Source organism: Penicillium riverlandense (assembly GCF_028828495.1).
Source record: "Penicillium riverlandense strain IBT 135883 chromosome Unknown utg000001l_segment0_segment0, whole genome shotgun sequence".
Taxonomy (NCBI): Eukaryota; Fungi; Ascomycota; class Eurotiomycetes; order Eurotiales; family Aspergillaceae; genus Penicillium; species Penicillium riverlandense.
The window spans coordinates 3,851,747-3,876,480 of record NW_026643194.1 but is presented as its reverse complement, the minus strand read 5'-3'; the positions used below and the strand labels follow the sequence as shown (position 1 = coordinate 3,876,480).

The window sequence follows — 24,734 nt, the reverse complement described above, 5'->3', positions numbered from 1 at the left end:
TAGCGCTGGCCTGATACATGCATCAATCAGCAGCGATGTTCACATCGCAACTGGAAGCTCTTATCCATTGCGGTCGTCACGACAAAATTACGGGAAGCGGAGGCATTACGAATAAAAGTTATAGTCTCCTCGATATGCAGCAGAGGAACGACACCGAAGCAGCCTTGTATTACAATGTCAGTAACGTCATTTTCGCTTGGCTGGGCGCGTCGCTTGGGATTTACGTTAATATTTCTAGTCATAGGGCTGATTCAAATCTTGCCGCTGGGACCGTGTTAATAGCAGAAGAGAGCTAGGTAACAGAACAACAAGACATACCCAATTTCAGGAGTAGCGGTTTACTTACGATTGTGCAAACTCCTTAGGTCTTGCCTCACATACATCTGCGCTGGTTCTGAATTATAATGATAGGTTTTTCAAGGGAGCTAGAAAGGGCAGACTGCCCCATGACGGAATTATCCAGAATAAGTGCTGTACGATAATGATGCGGTGTTTTAAGGAAAGTCATTGAATGGTGACGTTCGGTTCCCCATACCTAGTACAAACGCTAACTAAATATAGACTAGGGCGATCTAGGATAAGTCCGAAAAACAGATCGGGAATACGATCGGGTGCGTTTGTGGGGTTTCTGTTTTCGACTCATGTGGTGAGATCATACACTTTCGAGGGGGAAAACTATACATACTGAGAGAATAAAATTTGACAGTATAACGCTCGACTTTCTCACTAGAATAATGGTTTCAATGAATTCAGTTAATCTTAGCAAGATTGTCTTCTGAAATAGAAAACTTCCACGGGCAGCCTCTTGACATAGTCGCTATTCTCACCTACACAGTCTAGTGTCTCATTCCACTCATCCTTAGCATCACGGGCTGAACATTCCGAGGTACGAAAACTGTCACAGTTATCTACTCTGTAATAGTTGTAGATTTGGATCGATGTTTTGCCATTGCAAACGTCCTATTTTTAGCAAAAATATAAGCTGTGCTTAACACCGGCTGTTCAAGTCTTAGCTATAAGCACAAGCTGCACAACAGGGTGCTATAGATGGCACATATTCCTATTACTTCTAATTTATACAGTGATCTCCTACCTACGAGCATAAAATATTGGCCCCGATTCTTAGTATCTTAGATCTATTCTAAGCATATTCTATATAGATGGACACCTTCTTTCGTTTTCTTAGTATTTTGGTTTTACTCAAGTCAATTTAAGTACTATTAGAACAGGGAAACCATTTATAGTCGAAAGTACACTGCAGGAGCATTTAGTTTTATTGCATTATAAGTCAGCTATTTCCAAACAAACTAACCCATAGTCTCGTTATACTTGCCTCTCGCTATTGAGATAACGTATATTTACTAGGAGGGGCTGGGAATGCGCGGCCAAAAAAGGAATTCAAGGACGAGGAAATCGTATCTCACGATATTAACACGGCTGATACGATTTGAAATCACCAGTATAAGCCATCTACATTGCCATAGTTATGTGTCCTGTTCCTTGGATTACCAAACCCGAACCACTGATGTCATCATCTGTCAAGTCCACGGGTAATTTCCTAAGACTAATCGACCTCGTCATTTATTCCAAGAGTTCTATTATAAGAGGGAATTTTCCCCAGCGATTTCTCTGATTTCAAAAGTCCGAGTTTAGCAGCGCTAAGAGAGCCACCATGCCTACCACCGGTTGTTCGTAAGTGAACTGATTTCCACGGTGTAATCCAGTCGCACCTGAAGTCTTTTGGAACTAATTATGATTTCCATCCTTTGCTAGGGACGTCTGCCTTGTGATATTGGCCATATTTATACCGCCCCTTGCAGTGTTACTGCGGCGAGGATGTGGAGCAGATTTCTGCATCAACATTTTACTGACACTGTTGGGTGATATTCCTGGAATCATTCACGCATTGTGAGTATACCGTTTTATGCTTGGCTCCCGAACATGCGTTGCAATTCTCCCATTGGAGAAAGCTGGGTTAGTGCGATCGAATGTTTTGGCTAACAAAGCAAAAGGTACATCGTTCTTTCATCGCGCCAGAGATATCCATCAAATCAGTATCCACCAAATCAATATTCGCCAAACCAATATCCGCCAAACCAATATCCGCCAAACCAATATCCGCCAAACCAATATCCGCCAAACCAGTTTCCGTCAAACCAATATCCGCCAAACCAATTTCCGCCAAACCATTATCCGCCAAACCAATATCCACCAAATCAATATCCATCACATCAGTATTCCTAGCTGTACTGGAATTTATTACATTAGTAAAAGGAGGATGACATTATTGATCCAGATAATGATTATCTGCTCGCCTGGAACAAAAAATCGTGTTCTTAGAGCTATATGTCAGCCCAAGCTACACCGCAATGACGATGAGGCCGACTTCCGAAAGAAGTATATTGTGCCGTGTATTTTTCGGAAGCTCTCGCATGAGATACCAAAAGAACATTGCAGTGGTCCTTTCCGCCTTTACTGTAATGATTTCCGTCCGGGCAGTGTCCTTGTTGATTCATCGAGGCTTGTCGTCACTGGGGTGGTTGACTGGAGTTTGCCTATGCTGCTCCTGTTGAATTCATACTTGCTGCTCCTTGGTGGCTCTTGCTGGAAAGTCCAGAGGATTTGGAGCCTGATCTTGATCAATTTTTAGAGCGTTTCATGCCAAGGTTCCGCATTTTCCTGGAGGTTCTCAAACATTGTGAGACCAAAAAGATCCAAGATGGCTCTTTGTCGCCATCCAAACGACTATCGATTGCTACGGAGAAATCGTTGGAAACCGAACTATTTTGGCTTTGTCTCACTTCACGGCACATCTCCATGCTTGTTGAAATTTATTGGGGTTTCATCGATTCAAGATTCTATGGTCCATTCACGACGATCGGAGACCGACTTGGTCTGCTCAGTGCAGAAGAGCGGTTGAATATTGACGCCGTCGTCGAAAGTAAAATGCAGCAGGCAAGCGAGGGTAATCTGGTTTCTCATTATATCATTGATGAACTAGTTAATCTATAAATATGATATACAGAGACTAAAAACCCGGTCAATCTGGAGATAGTTATAACCAGACCATGATAGAATAAAACCAGTAAATGGTTTCTCGAAATAGTCTCAAAGTCTTCGAAACATTCCCAAGTCTTGCGTCGCTACTATGAACCTAATATTATTTAGCCTGAAGATCGTTTAGTTATTTTATCACTTCATATGCTAACATGTAGATTCCGCCAATTGCGCTATCTACCCTCCTTAGGGCTTTGCAGGCAGTAGGTATATTGCCTTGCTTCCATTTCATCAATGGGTAGATTCGACCTCTGAACGGGCGTCCTCGAGGTGAGTATTTTGGCCTCCCGTCTTCTCAGCATGAGGCATTTGAGATAGCCGACGCTGTCTTGTGTGCTCCATCATTTTCTTTGCAAATGGCGATCGTGCACGAATTGCGGGACCATTGCGGTAGAACAAGTAGATCGGGGTCGTGACAAGTACGGAGATGCAAGCCAAGATTGTTGACGCATATTCATATGGGAACCTATTGCCAATGTTCTCGAACATCGGAGTGGAATACATGGCCGCAATTCCAGCAAGAAAATCGCGTGCAAAGTCGTTGCCCGCTGTAGCGGATGCCGCATACTCTCCGTAAGCAGCGATAGTATAGTCAATTGAAGATTGGTAGATCGAATACTGTCAAACATCAGAAGATACTCCAAAATCTAAAGACGAAAGCTCACATTTGCAATGCCAATCACTGCTGTAAAAATCATGGGAGCAATCCAAGGAACATGTGGTGGACCAAGGCTTGTCCAAGCGAATCCAAAGAGACCGATAGGTAGACATGGGATTACTGTCATCTTGATTAGCAACTCTAATCTATAACAAAAATACCTCTATGTGAAGGCTAGAAGAAGTAGCTTACCATAAAGTAACCACCACAGCCGTGCTTCTGGAGAAACAGATTCAGAGCCATGTCTTCGCCGCCTCTGCCTAAACATATGAATAGACGGTAGAAAAGAAAGGTACGCGAGAAAATATCCAACGAGCAGCCTATAGAAGAAAAATAAGCATTCACACGATTAAGAAACAAATAGAACGCCATTGTTGCAAGAGAGAGGGGAGTTGAACTCACGGTATAAAAGCGAGACTGATCTGAATTGTCCCAAAACCCCACTGCTTAAAAATTGGTTGAAACCCTTGAAGAAAGGTAAAAATAAGGGAGTCACTGAAACCGCTCATAAGCGAAAGCCACATGACGATAGGCTCAGTCAACAGCATCACGAACGGTCGCTTCCATACAACCAAGATGTCTCTTATAGACAGCGAGAAACCGTGAAGCTCATGAGGTCCCCAAATGTTGACTTCCCCTGGTCCAGCCTTTCGTCTCTTCTTTGCCTCTCTGTCAAGTAGGATGGTAGCTCGCGTTTCCGGTACCAAAATAAAGTGTATGATTTGAACAGCGCCGCCAGCGATGAGCTGAACCCAAAAGATCCAACGTAACGGCTGACGCGCTTCCACAAAGCCTCCAACGACTGCACCGACGACAGAGCCCCCGACAGATGACAGCACAAGAAATGCAACGGCATATTCCTGGTCGTCAGGCTCCCACATATCCGCGATAACCCCCAGCGTCACCGAGCCACCGGCTGTACTTACTCCGCCAAGCAAGCGAACCACGACGTAGGTTGCAAAGTTGGGAGCAAATGCACAAGGAAATTGCCATATGTTAACCAGGAACAGACTGAGTTGCTGCGTCGGCCATCGTCCGAGCTCCTCACTCCATGGTGCCCAAACCAGACACCCGAAGGCATAAGCGCAAAGAAAAGTCAGTTGTGGGATTCTGGCGACTTGTTCACTGACGTTGTGTTCTTTGGCTATTTCCGAGACCCCGTTGGCATAGAGACTTGCATTCAGGTTCATCGATATCTGGATAGAGAACATCACGCTGAGAATCATCCATTTGTACCAGATGGGAAAGCTGTAGCCCAATTTATCGTATGCGGCAGATTCCGTTAGCTCTATCTTGCCATCCAACCTAGAATTCTCCTCTTTGTTGTTGTGGTTCAGATCTTGACCCCGCTCAGGTAGAGACGTAATTCCCGCTGCTGCGCCATCGGTTGAGTTATTGAAGGATTGATTAGTGGATGCCATCATAAAAGTAGCATTCATATGATTTGCGCTCTCATAGGTAGGCCGACCGGGGCGTGGAGGAGGCTAAATATTTGTGGGGATTCATAGCTTGTCATCGGGTGAGGAATCGAGGATGACGCCTGTAGAGAGTTCGAACCGTGGATGTTGTGATCGATTGTTCCATAGACCCTTTGTTGCTTAAGGTTGTGGATCCGCATGTACGTCTTCTACACCACTGATGTCTGGGACAGTGCGGGGTATTAGATCGGATAAACAGGTTTGTGCGCTTCCATAATAGGTTGAATATTGCCAACCCCAATAAAAAATGAAGAGATTTCGAATGAAATTCAGAGCAAGTTCGGGGGCCGTTGAGCATCGGGAGTAGCTGCAAAGAACAATCTTATTCTTTTCCCGGGTTGCCTCCTTCCAAAAATTTGAAAAATGCCAACTGATTCCCATCATTATCCTTGATTGTAAACTGCCTATATCCCCATGGCGTATCTTCAATGTCCTCCACGATTTCTACCTCGGGAAATCCTTTAACGAGACCATAGTATTCGTCCAACTCGGAAGTTCCAAGAGCGATCATGGCCTGAGATGGCTTAAAAGCTTCCGCTGTTGCTTTGAAGAAGTAAAAATTCGCATCCGCTTTTTTGCCCATAAACATGGAGCAAAAGGTCAGCTCGATTTCACCGCCCTCAGGCTTAGCGCTGGCGAGTTTGAACCCGAGCTTTTGGGTGTAGAAGTGAATTGTGCTGGAAATCGAGCGGGAGTGGAACATGGGAATGACCTTCCACGCGGAATCAGTGATGCAAGAAGCCATTTTGAGAGAAGAGATGACAGGTAGCTCAAATGATAAAAGAATGTCAACATCATACAGTCGAAGTCGAAATTAGATGCGTCTGCTGACGAATTATTTTCCAACCCTTTAATGGAACGCCCTTAACTCTGTTTAGCTTAGGTGTAGATCACCTTTTCTAAAAATATAGTCACATACGACGTTGCATTTCTAAAGCGCGCAGCATCATCTGGCGACTGTATGTAAGCCATCTACAGAAGACTCAATTTGACCCCCGGATCTTTCCGTGTGATGGTTGTTTAAGTAGCTAATCCGCAGATGACTCCGAATACGAGCCTTGCGTCCTGGTCCGTGCACTCTTCACTACTACTTACGAAGAGGCACTTCCCCGCTTCCTCCAACATTACAAACTCCATTTTGTGAAGCAAAAATGTCTGCGACCAAGACTTTGACAGCTTCGTGCCACTGCAAAAGTGTTCAGTTCACTATCACCATCCCCGCCGAATATCTTCCCTTGAAAGTACACTTGTGCCACTGTAGCGTCTGTCGGTACGTCCACGGCACACCATGCAGCTTTCACGCACCACTACCATCTGGCGTAGAGCCTGAATTTATTGCGCCATCCGGCTTCGACAAAATGACTAGGTATCAACACCCAGCGTCAAAAGCGACGGGCTACTTTTGCAGCACTTGTGGCTGCCAGATTGGAGGAGTTTCTAGCCAATGGACAGTCTCTACCGCAATCTTCGACGCCAATAGAGAAGACAAAGGGATTTGGAAGTTCAACGCCCATATGCTTCCCGACTCCGCACCGGACGGAGGACTAGCAGCTGTCTTTTCGGTCGTTGACGGACATCAATTGCAGACCGAAAATTTAGGTCTATCTCCGCAGGAAATAGCTGGCAGCGATTCTCAGCCACCCGATCCCGAAAGTAAGGAGCTCCTCGCGCAGTGTCATTGCGGCGGAGTCTCTTTCACCATCGCCCGACCCAGCCAGGAATTCATCGCAAGCCCTTCAAGCAAAGGATGGATTTCACCCTTGGACAAAAGCAAGTGGCTTTCAAGCATGGATCTCTGCGACGACTGTCGATTAGTTAGTGGCTCGCATGTCATCAGTTGGATGTTTGTATCACTCGATCATATCACGCCGCGTCTGCCAAAGGACCTATTGATCGGGTCAGCGAAGGGCTATCGCTCCACGAAAGATGTACTCCGGGTATTCTGCGGCACTTGTGGTGCAACGGTCTTCTATCATTGCGATGGGCGACCCGAGATTATAGATGTGGCAATGGGCATCCTGCGCGCACCTGAAGGTGCTATGGCTGAGAACTGGAGCGTGTGGAGAGCTGGACGACCATCGTGGCCGGAGAGCGGATTGCGATATCATGCTGGCTTTAGTCGTGCGCTGATCGAGGGGATGCAACGATGGGGGGCTGAACGGGGTCATCCGCAGGATTTCGAGCTGGCATAGTATTTTCAGTTTTTTGCTCGTATTCAGCCAGCCGAAAGCCCTTTAGGCCCAAGCCACCCGTGAGAGTGACAAGCTTGTGAAAAGGCAACTGCAACTTGTGGGGCTGAGTTCCTTAGTGGTGCTTAGTACCACCCCGGCAGAAAGAGCCTCGAGGGTCCGTGTGCTTTAGACGATACCCGATAATTGGAGGGAGCCTCGTATTGTACCGTGCTTGTAGCCACTGGCGTCGCCCCGTGCAGGGTAAACCCGTATCCCATCTAATGATGGTTGGTGTGATTGGAAGGACAGGTGAAGGTATGCAAGAACTCGTGTCTGTATTCAATGGAGGGTTCGGGGTTGATGATAATAGACATAGCCACTTGTTTGCCCCAGGCAATGATGCCAGCATTTTTATAAAATTCTTGACCCCCACCCGCCTTGGGTCCGGTCAAACGGCTCTTCGGACATCTTTCAAGCTGCATCTGGACGCGAAGATGAGAAAGCGAGATTTTATTGTATTTAGTTCGTGGCTCCGCCTGGGCCTTGCTTTTGACCTTGAGGGTGCGCTGTTGAAATCTTCACCTGCGTTGAACCTCACAACATCGGCACATGATCATGTCAGATATGAAGCACACGGGGGGCCACAGACTGGTTTTGAGGTTTCAGATCACTCACCAGCGGTTTCCCACCTCTTCGTCAGTAGCCTCGAGCACAAAATAGACCTATGGGGAAATAGCGACAATGATGATCGAGACATCTTAGAAAGACAAGAAATGACATGTCCAGAAGGCACCTGTGTGTTCCCACGGCCCACCCTCCCCTCCCCAATGCCCTGATTAACTATTCGGTACCGGACCTAACACTAGAATTCCAGCTATGTGCGAGAACGGCAAATGCTGCCCCATTGGCGAAACGTGCGTCACCGACGGCTGCTGTCCGGCGGGAGGCGAAGAGTGTGGCTCCGAAGGTTGTTACAACCCCGAAGAAGGAGAAGTTTGCTGCGGTGGCACCGGGCAAAAGTGTCCTGAGGGCTACTTCTGCACCGAAACCGGGTGCTGCCCGACCGGAACCAAACAATGTGGTACAGGCTGCTATGATCCCGAGACGCAGGTATGTTGCAACGACGAAGAAGGGCACACCTGTGAAATGGGTTACGATTGTATGAAAGAGGGTGGGTGTTGCCCGACGGGCATGATCAGATGCGGCAAAGGCAAGTGTTATGATCCGAAGACATCCGTGTGCTGCCCTGGCGGCTCTGGTCTCTGCGGGAGACAGACTGGCACTAGTACCTGCGCTCTCGACACCGTCTGTGCGAAAGGGATGACGTGTGTTGATGGGAACCAGTGCTGTCCCGAGGGTCAAAAGCTGTGTGGTACGAAGGGGTGTTATGATCCCGAGACGCAGGTATGCTGCAACGACGAAGAAGGGCACACCTGTGAAATGGGTTATGATTGTATGAAAGAGGGTGACTGTTGCCCGACGGGCATGATCAAGTGCGGCAAAGACAAGTGTTATGATCCGAAGACATCCGTGTGCTGCCAGGATGCTGTGGGGAGCAAGAACTGGGCGTGCAAGAGTGAATTCCAATGCTGCGTCGCCTCTGAGGGTTGTTTTGACAGCAAGACGCAGAGATGTTGCGCAGATCCCAACGGCCCCTGTGACATAGATGCAGCTTGCTGTGGCGGGAAATGTTGTCCGAAGGGGTACGGGTGTGATAAGAATAAGAAGTGCTATAAGAAGCCCACCACTACACGGACAGCCACGACCAAACAATGCACGACACCAACGCCGACAAGAGTGGCACCCTCGCCCATGGTGACCGTCCCCTTCGTGTACGACCCTAGACGCAGGCTACAGGAGTCAGCAGATCCGACCAGTGACGAGATTTTTGAGATTTCAAATCGTGCGGTCTTGATGAATATGTGTGAGGGCATGAAAAAGCTGAATGGCGGCAAGGCCACCCAGGAATACCAATTGACCTACGCCGGACCGGGCAAGAGAAATTGTTGGAAGATCAGGAACCGAAGGATAATGTGTCCTCAGGGCTTCTGCGCCCAGGCCGTCGAGGAATACGTTGATCAATTCTACCCTGACGGGATACCCAACTGGGCCAAAGCGGCTATTGAGGCCGCCGGTGACATGGAGTGTGACGAGTTCCCCTTTGCCAATTCCCTCCAGGGGGGCGACGCGGTCAGCGGAACTGCCATGTGTATTCCAGCAGACGACAACAGTTTCCAGGGTTCATCATTAAGTGGCTACTTCAGCCGCCAGGATATCGTGGCCGGTGAGGACTATGTGATCAAGGTTGTAGGGTGGGATTGTAACAAGCAAGAGCCCATGCGCCGGCGGAGGGATGATGATGATGCTGCAGTGGACATGTCTCAAGATCTGATGCCCATCCTGAACAGACTGGCAAAGCGGGATGCATTTGACGAGCCTGTAAAACGATATGGTGGTAAGTTCCAATCCTATCCTATCGTGTCTGACCCTATTCTTCCCCCATGCTTATACGCGTCGGTAGGCGAAATGTATCACGGATTTGACCTTCGTAATTCTGCATTAAATCTTATGACAATGCCATTGGGGGATCTTGTGGCGGGAATGTGAGTGGCTATCATGAAATCCTCGATGCTTTTGTTGACAATCTTCTATAGGTATATTGTCGACCTCAACGTCACCAAGGGAAATCTCAGCTACAAGGTGGTGGACTATGTCGGTGACACCCTTGAAGCTACCGTCCTGTCCAATGGAAGCGTCAAATTCACGCTTGATGAGGACTGGGACGCTGTGAGTCTTGCTGGGGTGACAGAAGAACAAGACGTCGAGCTCTCGTACAGGGCAAAGGTCTTCCCAGCTCCAGAGTCAACCACGACCACGCAAGCTCCGACAGCTTCACCCACAGGGAACTTAGCTTATTCCGTGCAGCCGATGGGGGCCCTTGTTGTTGCGTGTGCTATCGCCGTTGTTTGGAGGTAGCCATGCCATTGTACTTGTTTACTAGGTTTACGGTGTGACCACGTGGGAATCCGGACTGTTCAACGTATACCTTTCGTTTTGATAATACTTTTACAGTTATAGAGATTAATGGAGGGTACAAAGATTGTGAATGATGTTGTGGTGATATATTTTTTGAACACACTTAATCCAAGTCGCCTGCTAACTATGCGTTTGCAGTATTCCATGGCCTATAAGCTACCTAAGGTACATCAAGCTATTGCATAGCAGAACGAAAGCAAGATCTGTTCTAGGCATTGCTCAACTCGGGCATATCATAAACAACAACTGGCAAGCTGATTCCTTTGGGCGCGGTCAAAATCCCAAACTGATATGTGAATCCACATTGAGAATCACTCTGCCCGTACAAGCCCACAATGACCTCATCATCTCCCGGTTCAAGCGCCACAATGGGCTTTTCCTCTCCTCCTGCTTGTTCCTCCTCATCATCTGTATCATCTCCATATCGATTCCCATTAAGACATCCCCACGCCTCCCCATTGCCCAAGGTCATGCGAATCCCCGTCAAACTCCTCCACCCATCATCTTTCTTACAAAATCACCACTTTAGAAATGGTTTCCCCCTCAGCAAGATCGTGGCGTTTTGACGCATGTCCTTCAAAACGATGTGGCGGGCCAGTGCGTTCATTACCTGCAGGTCCACAATTCTCATACATCCCGTCCGCATAGTAAACAACCGCTCCGTCCATAGTACATCCGACCCGAAGATCTATCGATGTCGCACGGAGGAGCTGACCGTCTTGTTTGCCGCGGTGGTGGCGGAGCATGGCCCACGAGACAAAGCCCTCGTCGTTTACGTTCGCTCAGCCCATAGGAGCGCACAGATTTGTTTGCGAAGCACCAAGTTACTGCCGGGAATCGACAAGTTACAGTCTCTTTTATATGGTCGCTAGATATCGAATGTAGTGATGTTCTGTTTTACCAGCTATTTTACACACCCTGTTGATTCAACCTTGCTCTAACCCCACTCATTTAACCCGCACCTGACTCATTTCCTTCCTCTATGAGCGGAGCCCACTCAAAGCACATAGCTTTCTTCGGTATCTGAGATCATGGTCTTGTCTGAGTGGGTCAAATAGTCCGATGGGTTAGATGATTCTGCGCCATCTTCCTATACCTTGACGAAGTAGCAAATCTGGCCTTTTTACCCCAGATAAGCAATGGAACCGGAAACATCATAATGATGAATGCAAGGACTGCAACAAGTATATGAAGGTTCTGCATACCCATCCCTTGGACCCATGGTGTGATGACGAAAAGAATAATGAGAGAGAAGATATTCCTCGTAAAGACAACACCGACGAGCGCATCGCCAATTATCTGCACCGTAATGGATTAGTGAGTTGTGAGCTTTTAATATGATAGAAGTGAACCCATACATCCTGATAACAGTCCATCGCGTACGAAAGAGAAATCGCCCCAACTGAAGCGAATGAAAATCCAAAGCAGCTGAAACCCACAGCAAGGAGAATCCAGGGTGCGCCCTATCAATATAATTAGATAGATTGGTCAACGTGTAGTAGAGGAAATCATACATGAGCAAGACCAAGACCAAACATCAAGATTCCACCTGGACTGATGATGGCAAGCGGAAGAGCGAGCCAAAGGCGCATTTCTGGTTCGTAGATACCGTTATTCCGGGTTGCCAGCCACATGATCGACTTGTCGCTGAGATAGCCGCCGAAGGGAAAGCCGATCACCGCGCCGACAAAAGGCGCGATGTTCATCAATCCAATGCCGATGGCATTGAAATTGTACGGAGATTCGAGCAAGTATGTTGCCTGGACGGAGGTCATTATTGCGAACCATGCCAGGGTGGTGCCGTAAGTGAGGGCACAATAGGTAACTGCGGGAAAAGAAAAAAGAATCACAATGGGCTGGAAGAAGTGAGGCCAGATAGGCTCATCCGTCTTGGTGATTAGGGCCATTCGCTGCCAGTATGTTTTGGTTGCGAACTGGGGAGTAGTGGTGACTCGACTTATCGCCGTATCACTGCCACCTTTGTTCTCTTCCTGCAATTTAGTCTTCGTATCGGTAGCTGCATCTATCAACTCGGGAAAGGATACTGATGTAGTTCCCTGGCTGTTATAAACGGGAACGTATTTCGACTCCTCAAATAGGAAGACAACACAGAGTAATGTCACCCCGAAGAGGATAGCACATAACCACCAGATCCATCTCCATCCCTCCGAGTCGACAATATATCCAGCCGCCACAGGACCAAGGAACGCACCAGTGCATTGAAAGATCTGAAAGCACCCATTCATGGTGGCGTGCTGGTGCACAAAGAACATGTCCGCAATGGTGACCTGCACAATGACCTCGCTAGTAGCGCCTCCTAGGCCCGAGATAAACCCGCTACCGAATAGATCACCGACGGTATGGATCCTAGCCTGCCAAATGCAGGCAATAATCTGGAGAGTGATGCTGAAAAGATACAGTGGACGGCGTCCATATTTGTGCACTAGTGGGATGAACAGAAAGCATCCAATGGCTAAACCGCCGTAAGTCAACGCTGATCCGGCATTTAGGTGGCTAATCGAGAAATTAAGCTCCGTCTGCATAGGGCCCCATGCGGTAAAGGCGATATCGAGTTGAACAAAAGTCCATAAAACGAAGAAGCTGACCAGTGTGAAGTTGATTGATTTGCGGGATGTGGACCAGTTAAGAGGGTCATCTGGATCGGCAGTAGGAGCTGGGAAGAGAACCATCTGGTCTCTTGCTTGGTGGACTGGTATAATGAGTCGGTGCACAAGTCTGTAGGATGCATGATGTGTGCATCTTACCGTCTTTCAACTCCACTGTTCCCGGAACCCAGAATGTTTCGTCATCTCGCCTGTGCTGCTCCATGCTAGGCTCCATATCTAATCTTTCAACAAAAGGAGAATGAGATGTCAATTGGTTGCCAGCAGATCAAAATTTCTGCATGAAATATCAACTTTGTCAGCGCATTCGGTCCATTCTTATAAGACTTTCGGAACTCGTATTCTCTGCAGGCTTGCGAGGGGAACTCTTGAAAACCCTGATTGCCATTGATCGAGTCAGCGTCACAGTATGAAATTACCCCAGCTTACATCTTGTGGGGTTAACGAATGAGATTGGCCGCTTATCCAGCATCTATCCGTGGAGTAATCGTCAAAACTTTACATATGAGAAGAGACTAGGGAAAGCATTCCGCAGGATATCCCAGGAGGTCGGCTAGACTTGACTATTACGTATAGCCGCCTGGTGTGGAGATCCGAAATTGTTTGAAGTGTCGGCCCCCGTGTACCGATAAAAATAAAGGTATTATGAGGCCGAAATGGCTACTATTGAGATTGTAATTCATCTCAATACCTCGGAAACAAGTGATACTGCGCTTTTCATCTGGTTATTGCTGGTACAGCCACTCACAGTCTTTTGAGACGATATCTCAAGGAGTGCTGGAGTCATCCATGACCTGCTGATGCAGCTGCATGCATGGATCCTCCAAGGATGAGCAAAACTACACAAGCAGAATACAGAGTATTCCGTAAAGGGTAGAAACTTAGAACCCAGGGTAGTGGATTCCGATACTGATCGGGATCGCTATCCCTATCTTTCCGTGGTGACCATCGCGTAGTGAGGTCCCGACACCTTGACCTCGGCTGAGAATGAACAGGCTCAGAGAGGACAGAGAGGGATTTCCTGTCAATTTACACGACATAAGTGAGTTGACACAGAAAATTACCTCATCTGCAGCCGAACCCACCTCCTCTCCAATTTTGCCCGCCCTAGGAGAGGCTCGTGAAGAACTCACATTTGATCTCCATACATGCAGCCAAAAAGAACTTTCGTGTCTTCTACAGCGTTTCACCAAATAAATAACTCATAACTCATTTAACACGTTCTCAACGTGCGACGAATAAGGGTTTGAAAAAGAATTCTTCTAGTTTATGAGACAAGAATGTATAGGACAAAAAAAAAATTTTCTAAGCAACTAGGGCTTTTGAATTTACAATATCGCCGTGACCTCCATCTCAACGTCCGTCCCTCGAGGTAACTCCTTCACGGCTACACATGTGCGAACCTAATCAATTTCATTAGAGGCTAAAAGCATCTCATGATTTAGAAGACTTGCAGGCTTGGGATCCTTTTTGAAAAACTTAACATATGCCTCATTCATGAGAGCATAGTCACTCATACTGGTTAGGAAAATATTCACCTTCACCTATAATACCAAGTTAGCACATATAGCGTAGTATTCATTCCTTCAATTAATCACCGCCTTGTCAATGTCGCTTCCGCTGGCTTCTAGCACGCTTGAGACGTTCTTCAGGATCTGAGTCTGACAATCAGTTAGCAAGCGGCTTGGCTAGTTGATCGGGCAGGAACTTACTGCACGGTCTTCCACGGTACCCTCCACGACGTTTCCTGTAACCGGATCCACTCCCGTGTTGCCAGAGAGGTACACCAAGCCATCAACCACAAGGGCCTGGGAAAAGAGTTGGTTTCGAGGAACCTTCTCCGAGCGGACTTCCTTCTTGCTAAGCGAAGACATTTTTTATCAAAGCGTCTAAGCTTGCATAACGATATGTGACTCCAGAAAACTAGATCCGCGCGTGGAATAGACAAACCAAGGGATCTTCAGGTTGATTTAGTGACAAAAGTATCAGCGCCATGGAAGCCTTCCCGCTCGACTCTTATATTCACGCTAGTAAGAGTAAAAATTCTCATACAAGACGTAATTGGGGAACCAAAACCGTCTAAGGGTACACGGAGCAGCTTTCCATCTCTCGATTCGATGGTATATGGGATTGTCAATAGGTCTGCCTCGGTAAATAAAGCAGCGGCTTTTACGATAAGATAGGGTTGTGGGTCCCGACGGCCAATGACAAAGTTTCGGATGGAGGTAAGTTTGGGGCGCACAGCACGTTGGTGGACTTGTGTCGGTTGGTGCAGTTTGACTAATTTAGGACCAATTGATGCTGTTGAGTACTATCCAGCACATATCTCTGAGTCATTAGCGATATCAGCTATCCTGTAGCCAGAGCAAATCTCATATATTGACAATAATATACTTGACCTAACGCCGATATAACCGTTTAGGCGAGTGGAGCACTTGAACATCATAGAGTAACTGTGTTGAAAATCACGAGGATAGATTCAGCGCATATTTAGGAGAGGGAGAGCTTAAACGGAAGGAATTTATGTATGGGTGTGATTTACTGAAGGGGATTTAGAGAATGTAAAGCCAAGATCATGCATGCAACACTATTTTACGTATTTTGGAAGAGGAGCTATTGACCGAAAGAAAACTACTCAATGGCAGCAAATACCATTGTGATATGCACGGAAGCCATGTCAAACACATAGTTGGTGCTTGGCTATTTTGGTTGTTAGGCTGGAGAAATTGCCTCATGTACCGTCAGCCCACCGTAAGACTCGTACACCTTAATTGGGGACCAGATCTCTCCGTGTGATCTTCATTGGAATTGAAGGCGGATATTTCACTGCGCTGATTCTGATACCTTCCCTGGGATCCTGGTCAGGATTAACAAGGTCCAGCTACGAAGATGTATCAGTCCAGCCCTTGCATAATATGACTTCAGAGTAAAGATATACTCACATCGAAATTCATCAACAACAGCGGCAGGGTCTTCTTCATCTCCAACCACGCAATATGTATCCCCGTACACACCCTCTTGCCAGCACTGAATGCCAGAAACGAACGATCCATTTGCCGACGCTGATCTTCCGTTGCTTCCAGCCATCTCTCCGGTCTGTACGAAGTTGAATCCTTGCCGTAGACGCCTTCGTCCAGGTGAACGGAATCGATGTGGCATCCAACGACTGTACCCCCGGGGATAAACTTTCCCGCAATCATTGCGCCTGCCGGGGGCACGACCCGGTCAAGGCCCCAGGATGCGATCGGGAGAAGTCGCATCGACTCCTTTAGCACCGCATCTAGGTAAGGCATGTTGCTAACTTCCGTCCATTTCGGCAGATGGGACAGTCTACCGGTACGAAGGTGTTCTTCGATCTCTTGCAAAAGCTTCGCCCTTTTAGCTGGGTGCTTTGAGAGGAAGTAGAGGGTATATGTCAGAGTACCCGCCGTGGTGTCAGCACCGGCACCAATGGTAGACATTATGATGCCTAGAAGTTCATCCTGTCGCACGAGGTCGGGATATTTGGCCTGGCCTTCGAGAAACTTCGCGCAAAGATCTTTATACTTTTGCGTATCGGCATCCTTCCTCCTCGCTTCCAGCTTGTTCAGCGAAACCCGCGCAAGGGGACTGTTACCAACTCCTCGTAGGCGTGTTGCTAGCCAGCTCTTGTTGAGGAAGAAGTCGGTGTCGGGCATTGCACCCCATTGGCCCCAATGATCGAATCGCGCCATTACAGCTGCGAGTGTCCCATCAATATCGGCACCCTTGGCCAGTAAACCCAGCGTGTCCGTGAAGGCAATGCGAATCAACATGTCCATGGCAAAGAACTGAAGCCACTGGCCGACGTCGGTCTCCGGATTCTTAACGAGGGAATCGATCAACTCCTTGCCAGTAGCTTCAATCGAATCCTCGTAGTCCAGCAGCGAGTTCGTTGTGAAGGCCCGGCCGACCGATTTGCGGACAGCCGTGTGCTGTGGCTCACTCATGGCAATAATGCTAGGGACCGCCCGCTTCTTGCTGACAGGAACGGCCCCGTAATAAGATGGACCTTTCTTCCAGGTCGGGTTGGTACTGTAGACGACGGGAATGGCAGCCGGGTCGCTGATGCTGACATGGTTGGGTCCCAAACGCACGAGCTTTCCGTGTTTCTTGTGCAGGGCGATAAGTCGGGCAGTGTGTCCTTTGGTGTTCTGAGAGCGGAATCGCCAAAAATCTGTGAACTTGGCCCAGAAAGGTCCGGGTATATCCGATAGCCAAAAGTAGCATCTCAAGAGTCGCACGACTAAGAGGAGGCTACCTATGAAAAAGAGGAAAGTCGCTGGCATCGTGAGGGATAGGCGTGGTACTGAGCGGAAAGAGAGTTGTTCGAAGAGCAACTTAACTTATACGAGGCTATTCAGAACCCACATTTACACTTTTAGAGCTAGCCAATTGACTGAGAACAGAAGTTTCCGTCTCGGTATCTTCATCCTTCCCTCAACAATTCCCATCGTCCCATAGACGCGGGTCGGATGTAGGGTGGAGATAATGGAATGGTGAGGGACAGATCGGGTCCTCGATCCCGATGATTCTACCCGTCGTAGTATCCTGGAGTCTCTGGCATACCTGCCTAGGGAGAATGCCCCTTCAGGACGGTGCACCCGAAGCCCTCTGGTACTGGAGTAATTGTCGGACATCTCCTACATCGGCGATCGACCAATCAAATTGTATTAAATGTGTCGGTACGGGTCCCCTAGACTTGTGGATCGGTTCTCTGCGGGGAAAATTGAACAGACCGACACACGGCTTAGCTTCGGATAGTCGCAACCACCATCTATCTACATTGACGTGGGCATAACGGTCCGATGAAACCTGACCTGTCATCTAGGGCATTACATACTCTGGATCAACTGGTCGAGATGCGAGTGTCTAGGGTCATCCCACGAGAGCATCAGGCATCCTCAGACGCCCTCAAGCGTTCGGCCAAAGCATGTAACAGATGCCGGAAAAGGCGCACTAAATGTGCTGGAGAACCTCCTTATCCCTGCAAAGGATGTAGAGACGCCGGCCATATGTGCGTCTACGCGGAGTCTGAGAAACGAGTCACTGTCCCGGAGAGCTATCTGATTGACCTTCAAAATCAAGCTCACAGAGCCCTTAACGCTCGGCATGACCGCGATGATGATTCGGACCTAATGGAAATATCCAACCAGGATATCGAGTTGGGATTTGCGAGCACCGACAACTGGGTTCTCAGCAACTCGGGACAGTACTGTATGTCGCCATAAGCCTCCTGGGGACCGACCGAGCTGAAATAGCGCAGATTTCATGGGCAATTCGTCATCGACATATATTGCCAATCGGTTAAATCCGACGACCGAGAATTTAGACTGGCACATGTATCCCCACTACGAGGACACTGCGTGGCTCAGCCGCTCCATCAGACCTGAAATCCCGCCACTTCCACCATTTGAACTCGCCAAGCGCTTGTATCGTGCGCAGCATGCCTACATCGGCACAATCTTCTCGTTCCTCAGTGACACGTGCTTCTATCAACGCCTTGAACGTGTCTATGCGCGAAGTCCGGACCCTAATAATGGAGAGGAATGCCTGATCTATTGTCAAATACTCCTTGTCTTTGCCTTTGGTCAGATGTACTCAATCAACCAGTGGGTTGGTCACGAGGGACCTCCAGGATTCCAGTACTTCAAACACGCCCTTACGCTTTTACCAAGTGTTTTCGAAGATGGCTCGATCTTGTTCATTGAGGTGCTAAGCTATGTTGCGTACTTTATGCAGGCGATCAATCGAAGGGACACGGCTTACGTGTACATTGGCATTGCCCTCCGAATGGCAATTTCTCTTGGGCTGCATCGGGAAGTGTTCGATCAGGAGCTTGACGATGGGACCCGAGAGCGCCGACGAAGGGTCTGGTGGTCTGCCTACAGCATGGAGAGGCTCCTTTGTGTGACATCAGGACATCCGATATCAATTCAAGACGAGGATATTGATCTCTTGCCTCCCTCTCCCACACCAGGTGAAGACCCCCACACGGCATTGGTGCTCACCAATTACACGGAATTATCCAGATTACACGGCATCATAGGGGAGAAGATCTATCGAAAGAGACAGAAGTCCGGTCCTGACCTCTCGGCCTGTGTTCAGCACATTATGAAACGGCTAAACGACTGGTTTCAGCAGCTACCAGAGTCCATGCAGTTGAATCCTTCCGACTTGAACCAAGCGCCACACCGGGAGATTGTGTCGACCTATTTGCACTATTATCATTGTATCAACATGACCGCGCGGCCCATTCTGTTATATGCGATTCAGCGACAGTTGGCAGCAAATGCACAGTGTTCTAGTGCGGCTCGATGGGAAGACGGATTCTCGCCGGAAATTGTCCATGTCATCGAGACAGCCATATCGGCCGCGAGATCTAGCGCCTTGTTATTCAACGCCGCAGCCAAATATAACCTCGTCGGTAAGTCCAGCAGCAGTCTCAAAGACATAGCAAAATTTTCTATGGTTCCTTAACTAATCCTTACCAGCAACGTATGGGTTTATCGACGGAGAGCAGGCCTTTTCGGCGGCGCTGCTTCTGGTAATGGTCAACATCGCCTTTCCATATAACGAAACGAATGCCTCTGCAATGGACATGGCTCTCGGTGTGCTACAAACGATGGCAGAGAAAGGGAACAAGTACATTCAAGCCTGTCATTCCCTTCTCACCAAGATTAAGAGTTCCGTTAAGACCAAAGACTCGGCTAATCTTGCGAGCCAGCAGGACGGGCAGGTGCAGGCAAGAGATCAGGCGGAGGGTGAAAATACCGGTACCGAAAACGCCATAGTTGCAGGAGTTTCCGATGGCCAGCCTCCGGCTTTCAATTTAGATTTTGAAGGGGATCCGGGCCTATGGGCAGAAGTGCTGGACTCCATTGGTATCGATATGGATCGACAGTGGGTTGAGTCGGCTCTGTTAGCGGGACAGCAGCGAGGGGGTGAATGATTCGATGTAAAATAATTGTCTGGGTTCAGGTTAACAGACACATCTCAAAACGTGAATTAGGATCATGACTCTCACGAGACTCCCGCTAGATAGCCCCTGGGTACTTTATTTTCCTTATTAATTAATGTAACCCGCAGGCGAACAGGGCAGTCGACGCAAGCACGTTAAACTTACTGGCTACTAATAAATAAGCAATATCGTAGAGAGTTACTGTATCTAGAAGCAAAATCATTGAGAACCACTTTCAAGACGCTGGTCACCTGCAATCTTGTTACTCCATGGACCAACAGAGTTGCCCGGGCAATAGCCAGGATATCACGGGTGGGGTAGGAATAAAGAACCCGGGTTAGTTGGTTGCGTCGCTACACGCTGCCCGGGATCGCCATCCATATCTTCCCGCCTCGCGGGGATCGGGCCACACCACCCGCAGTGCTAGTCATCGGGTAGTGGGTTCCGATACCTTAAAGTTGCCCTGGGATTGCCAGGACACTGGCAGCCACAACGGACTTTACACACCCATAGTACCACGCGGCTACCATGTCCGCGCCGCTTTGCGGAGCAGGAGACCGGCTTGCGTCGCCGGTGGCCCACTGACCTGAAGGTATTTATGAGAGAAGATCAAAATCTCCATTGAAATGTCAAGTCCCACCATTCATTTCTTTACTCACAATGTCGACCAACAAGATCAAGATTTCCATTGATCGTGGCGGCACGTTCACCGATGTGCACGCCATCGTGCCCGGCAAGCCTGACATTGTCCTCAAACTCCTCTCCGTCGACCCTTCCAACTATCAGGATGCCCCGACAGAAGGCATCCGTAGGGTTCTTGAAACCGCTACAGGCGCAACTTTGCCCAGAGGGAAACCCCTCCGATTAGACAATATAGAATGCCTACGGATGGGCACGACAGTCGCCACCAACGCCCTTCTGGAGCGGAAAGGGATGAGGTCAGCGCTCTTGACCACCAAGGGTTTCAAGGACCTCCTCAAGATCGGTAACCAAGCCCGTCCTGATATCTTCGACCTCTCCGCGAGGCGGCCCGGTGTCTTGTTCGAAGAGGTAGTCGAGATTGACGAGCGCATCATTCCCTCGCATCCGCGGTCGTCTCAAGAAGCTCTCTTGCCTTTTCGGACAATTGAAGGTATCACAGGAGAGAAGTTCCACGTGATTCAGGAGCTATGTATCGAAAAGGTTACGGCGGACCTGCAATTTCTGAAGGAGCAGGGCTATCGCTCAGTGGCTGTGGCTCTAATTAACTCATTCGCCTGCCCGGACCATGAGCTCAAGATCGGCGAGATTGCTAGCAAGCTAGGCTTGTCAGTCGCTCTTTCGTCGCAGCTACAGCCTATGATCAAGGTTGTTCCTCGTGGTATGTCGGCTACTGCCGACGCCTACCTTACCCCAGTCATCAAGTCTTACATCGATTCGATCTCAGCAAATTTCGATGGTGGCTTGGAAGGCTCGCATGGTTGCCGAGTCGAGTTTATGCAGTCTGACGGTGGTTTAGTCGACTTCCGTCAGTTTAGTGGCTTGAAAGCTATTCTTTCCGGTCCTGCTGCCGGTGTTGTTGGATATGCGTCGACAAGTTGGGACGAAGAGGCGCGAATTCCTGTTATCGGCTTCGATATGGGTGGCACATCGACCGACGTATCGCGTTTCGATGGCCAACTCGATCACACATTCTCTTCTAGTATCTCGGGTGTCAGCATTCAAGCGCCGCAACTAGATATCAATACGGTTGCCGCAGGAGGTGGATCTATCCTATCCTGGAAGAACGGCCTCTTCATGGTCGGACCTGAGTCTGCTTCCGCCCACCCTGGCCCGGCCTGCTATAGAAAGGGAGGGCCTCTCACTGTCACTGATGCAAACCTTTTCCTGGGCCGCCTTCTGCCTGAATACTTCCCCAAGATTTTTGGCCCCAATGAGGACCAGCCCCTCGACCGAGACATTACTCGGAAGCTGTTCGAGGAGCTCACCGAAAAGGTCAACTCGGAGCACGATGCCATCCACCTTACCCCGGAACAAGTCGCTCTCGGCTTCTTGAAAGTGGCTGATGAGTCGATGACGAGGCCTATTCGCAATCTGACGGAAGCTCGAGGTTTTGAAACGTCCTCCCACCACCTGGCATGCTTCGGTGGCGCTGGTGGCCAGCACGCCTGCAACGTTGCTGCCTCTCTCGGTATCTCACGCATTATCATCCACAAGTATTCATCTATCCTGTCGGCCTACGGTCTCGCTCTTGCTGAAATCGTCCACGAGACACAAGAGCCCATGGCTGCTCAATATGTTGGTGCTGAGGAGTTGGTCACTGGCAAGATACAGGATCTCATCGGCCGTTCCACCAAGAACATGCGGACCCAGGGTTTCACGGAGAAGCAACTCCGACATGAAATCTTTCTAAACATGAGGTATGAGGGTTCGGACACAAGCCTGATGATCCTCAAGCCCGAGAACGGCGACTTCTTGTCGGCCTTTGTACAGCGACACCGCCGGGAGTTCAACTTCACATTCGAGCGCCCAGTCCTCATTGACGATGTCCGCGTCCGGACTATCGCGTCTGCAAACAAAATGACCGAGAAAAGTCCTCTCCAACAGCTCAAAGAGGCGAAGTTCAAGGAGCCCAGTGCACCAGTACAGCATAAAAACATCTTCTTCGACTCCGAAACTGGATTCCAGAGCACCCCTGTCTACCAACTTCGTGATCTCGGCTCTAATGTGAAGCTCCACGGCCCTGCCATTATCATTGACGAAACTCAGACCATTGTGGTTAATCCAGATGCGGTAGTCCACGTCCTTGATACATGTGTGCTCATCGACTTGGAGTTTGCGCCTCGTGAGGCCACCTACTCGTCAAAGGTGGACCCTGTCCGTCTGTCGATTTTCGGCCACAGATTCATGTCTGTTGCAGAGCAGATGGGTCGTACCCTGCAAAAGACGGCCGTCTCGACGAATATCAAGGAGCGTCTCGACTTTTCCTGCGCTTTGTTCTCCCCGGACGGTGGGCTTGTCGCCAACGCACCCCACGTGCCGGTCCATCTAGGATCGATGCAGTTTGCCGTTCGATACCAGCATAAGCGCTGGCAAGGAAAGCTGAAGGACGGTGATGTTTTGGTGTCGAACCACCCTGTTTCTGGCGGAACCCACTTGCCTGACGTGACTGTTATCACCCCTGTGTTCAAGCAAGGAACCGACGAGATCATCTTCTACGTTGCCTCACGTGGCCATCATGCAGACAGTAAGTAAACCAGTCTTCTCAAACTATATCTATTCAACGATTGCTGACACCCGTCGTTTTACAGTCGGTGGTATTCTGCCGGGATCCATGCCCCCAAACTCCACCGAGCTGTGGCAGGAAGGCGCGGCCATTGAGTCCGAAAAGGTTGTCTCCAACGGTGTCTTCAACGAGGACCGCATGCGAGAGCTCTTCCTGGATATCCCATCCAAGTATGACGGCTGCTCGGGAAGCCGAAACCTGAGCGACAATATTTCGGATCTCAAGGCTCAGATTGCCGCCAACGCCCGTGGGATAGCGTTGATCCACAATCTGACTGAGGAGTATGGGCTTGAAACTGTGCAGATGTACATGTACGAGATCCAGCGCACGGCAGAATTGGCTGTACGAAACCTTCTCAAGGACATGTACCACCGCTACGGTGGCCGCCCGCTGGAGGCCTTGGATTTCATGGACGACGGCACCCCTATCAAGCTCACGATCACGATTGATAAGGATGGCTCGGCGGTCTTCGACTTTACCGGGACGGGCCCGGAGGTCCGTGGCAATATCAACGCGCCCGAGGCTATCACTCACTCGGCGATCATCTATGCCTTGCGGTGCATGATCAAGTCGGATATTCCTCTGAACCAGGGGTGCTTGAGCCCAGTTGATGTTAGGATCCCGAAGCCAAGCATCCTGAGCCCCACTGGCGCTGCTGCCGTTGTCGGCGGTAATGTCACGACGAGTCAGCGAGTCACCGATGTAGTGCTCAAGGCACTCCATGCGTGCGCCGCCTCTCAGGGTTGCCTGAATAACCTCACGTTCGGTATTGACGGTAAGACCGATGAGGCGAGTGGGCAGGTCATACCGGGATTCGGTTATTACGAGACGATTGCGGGTGGCGCTGGAGCAGGCGAGGGTTGGGTTGGAGAAAGTGGTGTGCATGTACACATGACGAACACTCGCATCACTGATCCTGAAATCCTCGAGAAGCGGTACCCCTGTGTGCTCCGCCGCTTCGAACTCCGTGAGGACACGGGAGGTGCTGGACGAAACCGAGGAGGCGATGGTGTGGCTCGAGAAATCGAGTTTCTCACTCCCGTGCAGTGCTCCATCCTGTCGGAGCGACGTGTGCACCGGCCATACGGGATGGAGGGTGGTGAGCCGGGATCAACTGGCTTGAACCTGTGGCTTACGAAGGATATGCACACCGGTCAGGACAGGAGAGTTAACATGGGCGGCAAGGGTAGTGTACCCATGAAGACTGGCGACAGAGTCGTGATCTTGACCCCTGGTGGAGGTGGTTATGGCAGGAAGGAGGTTGTGCGAAACGGAATCCACTGAAGCGAAACGGAATCCACTGAAGATACTGTCAGTAAAAATGCTACAGTTGCGTCTCGTCACTTCTATATATAAATATTTTTTCTCTTAGATTGCCTCCTCTGTTATGTCTTTAAAATCGAACCTGTAGATTGCACGCATTTTGCTTGCCTCGAACAGTCAAAGTGACAAAGAAGACCACACAT

The 24,734-nt window shown here is 49.2% G+C and overlaps 10 protein-coding genes across 10 annotated transcripts; 5 read left to right on the top strand and 5 right to left on the bottom strand.

Moving 5' to 3' along the window:
* Positions 1-3,288: 3,288 nt before the first annotated feature.
* N7474_001569 (uncharacterized protein) lies at positions 3,289-5,154 on the bottom strand (the record flags this gene model as incomplete). The annotated part of the gene is made up of 3 exons (XM_057192984.1): positions 3,289-3,675; positions 3,908-3,971; positions 4,118-5,154. The coding sequence occupies 3 exons, from the start codon at positions 5,152-5,154 to the stop codon at positions 3,289-3,291; spliced, it is 1,488 nt and encodes a 495-aa protein (XP_057057937.1).
* A 361-nt stretch (positions 5,155-5,515) lies between these two features.
* Positions 5,516-5,938, bottom strand: N7474_001568 (uncharacterized protein; the record flags this gene model as incomplete). Its single annotated transcript, XM_057192983.1, has 1 exon — positions 5,516-5,938. The coding sequence occupies one exon, from the start codon at positions 5,936-5,938 to the stop codon at positions 5,516-5,518; it is 423 nt and encodes a 140-aa protein (XP_057057936.1).
* A 613-nt stretch (positions 5,939-6,551) lies between these two features.
* Positions 6,552-7,385, top strand: N7474_001567 (GFA family protein; the record flags this gene model as incomplete). The annotated part of the gene is made up of 1 exon (XM_057192982.1): positions 6,552-7,385. The coding sequence occupies one exon, from the start codon at positions 6,552-6,554 to the stop codon at positions 7,383-7,385; it is 834 nt and encodes a 277-aa protein (XP_057057935.1).
* An 855-nt stretch (positions 7,386-8,240) lies between these two features.
* On the top strand, positions 8,241-9,971 carry N7474_001566 (uncharacterized protein; the record flags this gene model as incomplete). Its single annotated transcript, XM_057192981.1, has 1 exon — positions 8,241-9,971. One exon carries the CDS (start codon positions 8,241-8,243, stop codon positions 9,969-9,971), a length of 1,731 nt encoding a protein of 576 aa, XP_057057934.1.
* Positions 9,972-9,980: 9 nt separating this feature from the next.
* On the top strand, positions 9,981-10,340 carry N7474_001565 (uncharacterized protein; the record flags this gene model as incomplete). The annotated part of the gene is made up of 1 exon (XM_057192980.1): positions 9,981-10,340. One exon carries the CDS (start codon positions 9,981-9,983, stop codon positions 10,338-10,340), a length of 360 nt encoding a protein of 119 aa, XP_057057933.1.
* Positions 10,341-10,608: 268 nt separating this feature from the next.
* N7474_001564 (uncharacterized protein) lies at positions 10,609-13,241 on the bottom strand (the record flags this gene model as incomplete). Its single annotated transcript, XM_057192979.1, has 5 exons — positions 10,609-10,904; positions 11,606-11,699; positions 11,759-11,863; positions 11,915-13,110; positions 13,166-13,241. 5 exons carry the CDS (start codon positions 13,239-13,241, stop codon positions 10,609-10,611), a joined length of 1,767 nt encoding a protein of 588 aa, XP_057057932.1.
* Positions 13,242-14,427: 1,186 nt separating this feature from the next.
* On the bottom strand, positions 14,428-14,898 carry N7474_001563 (uncharacterized protein; the record flags this gene model as incomplete). Its single annotated transcript, XM_057192978.1, has 3 exons — positions 14,428-14,568; positions 14,623-14,685; positions 14,737-14,898. The coding sequence occupies 3 exons, from the start codon at positions 14,896-14,898 to the stop codon at positions 14,428-14,430; spliced, it is 366 nt and encodes a 121-aa protein (XP_057057931.1).
* A 1,047-nt stretch (positions 14,899-15,945) lies between these two features.
* N7474_001562 (cytochrome P450) lies at positions 15,946-17,331 on the bottom strand (the record flags this gene model as incomplete). The annotated part of the gene is made up of 1 exon (XM_057192977.1): positions 15,946-17,331. One exon carries the CDS (start codon positions 17,329-17,331, stop codon positions 15,946-15,948), a length of 1,386 nt encoding a protein of 461 aa, XP_057057930.1.
* Positions 17,332-17,850: 519 nt separating this feature from the next.
* N7474_001561 (Zn(II)2Cys6 transcription factor) lies at positions 17,851-19,994 on the top strand (the record flags this gene model as incomplete). Its single annotated transcript, XM_057192976.1, has 3 exons — positions 17,851-18,259; positions 18,309-19,469; positions 19,537-19,994. The coding sequence occupies 3 exons, from the start codon at positions 17,851-17,853 to the stop codon at positions 19,992-19,994; spliced, it is 2,028 nt and encodes a 675-aa protein (XP_057057929.1).
* A 669-nt stretch (positions 19,995-20,663) lies between these two features.
* On the top strand, positions 20,664-24,552 carry N7474_001560 (uncharacterized protein; the record flags this gene model as incomplete). The annotated part of the gene is made up of 2 exons (XM_057192975.1): positions 20,664-23,229; positions 23,294-24,552. The coding sequence occupies 2 exons, from the start codon at positions 20,664-20,666 to the stop codon at positions 24,550-24,552; spliced, it is 3,825 nt and encodes a 1,274-aa protein (XP_057057928.1).
* Positions 24,553-24,734: the final 182 nt, after the last annotated feature.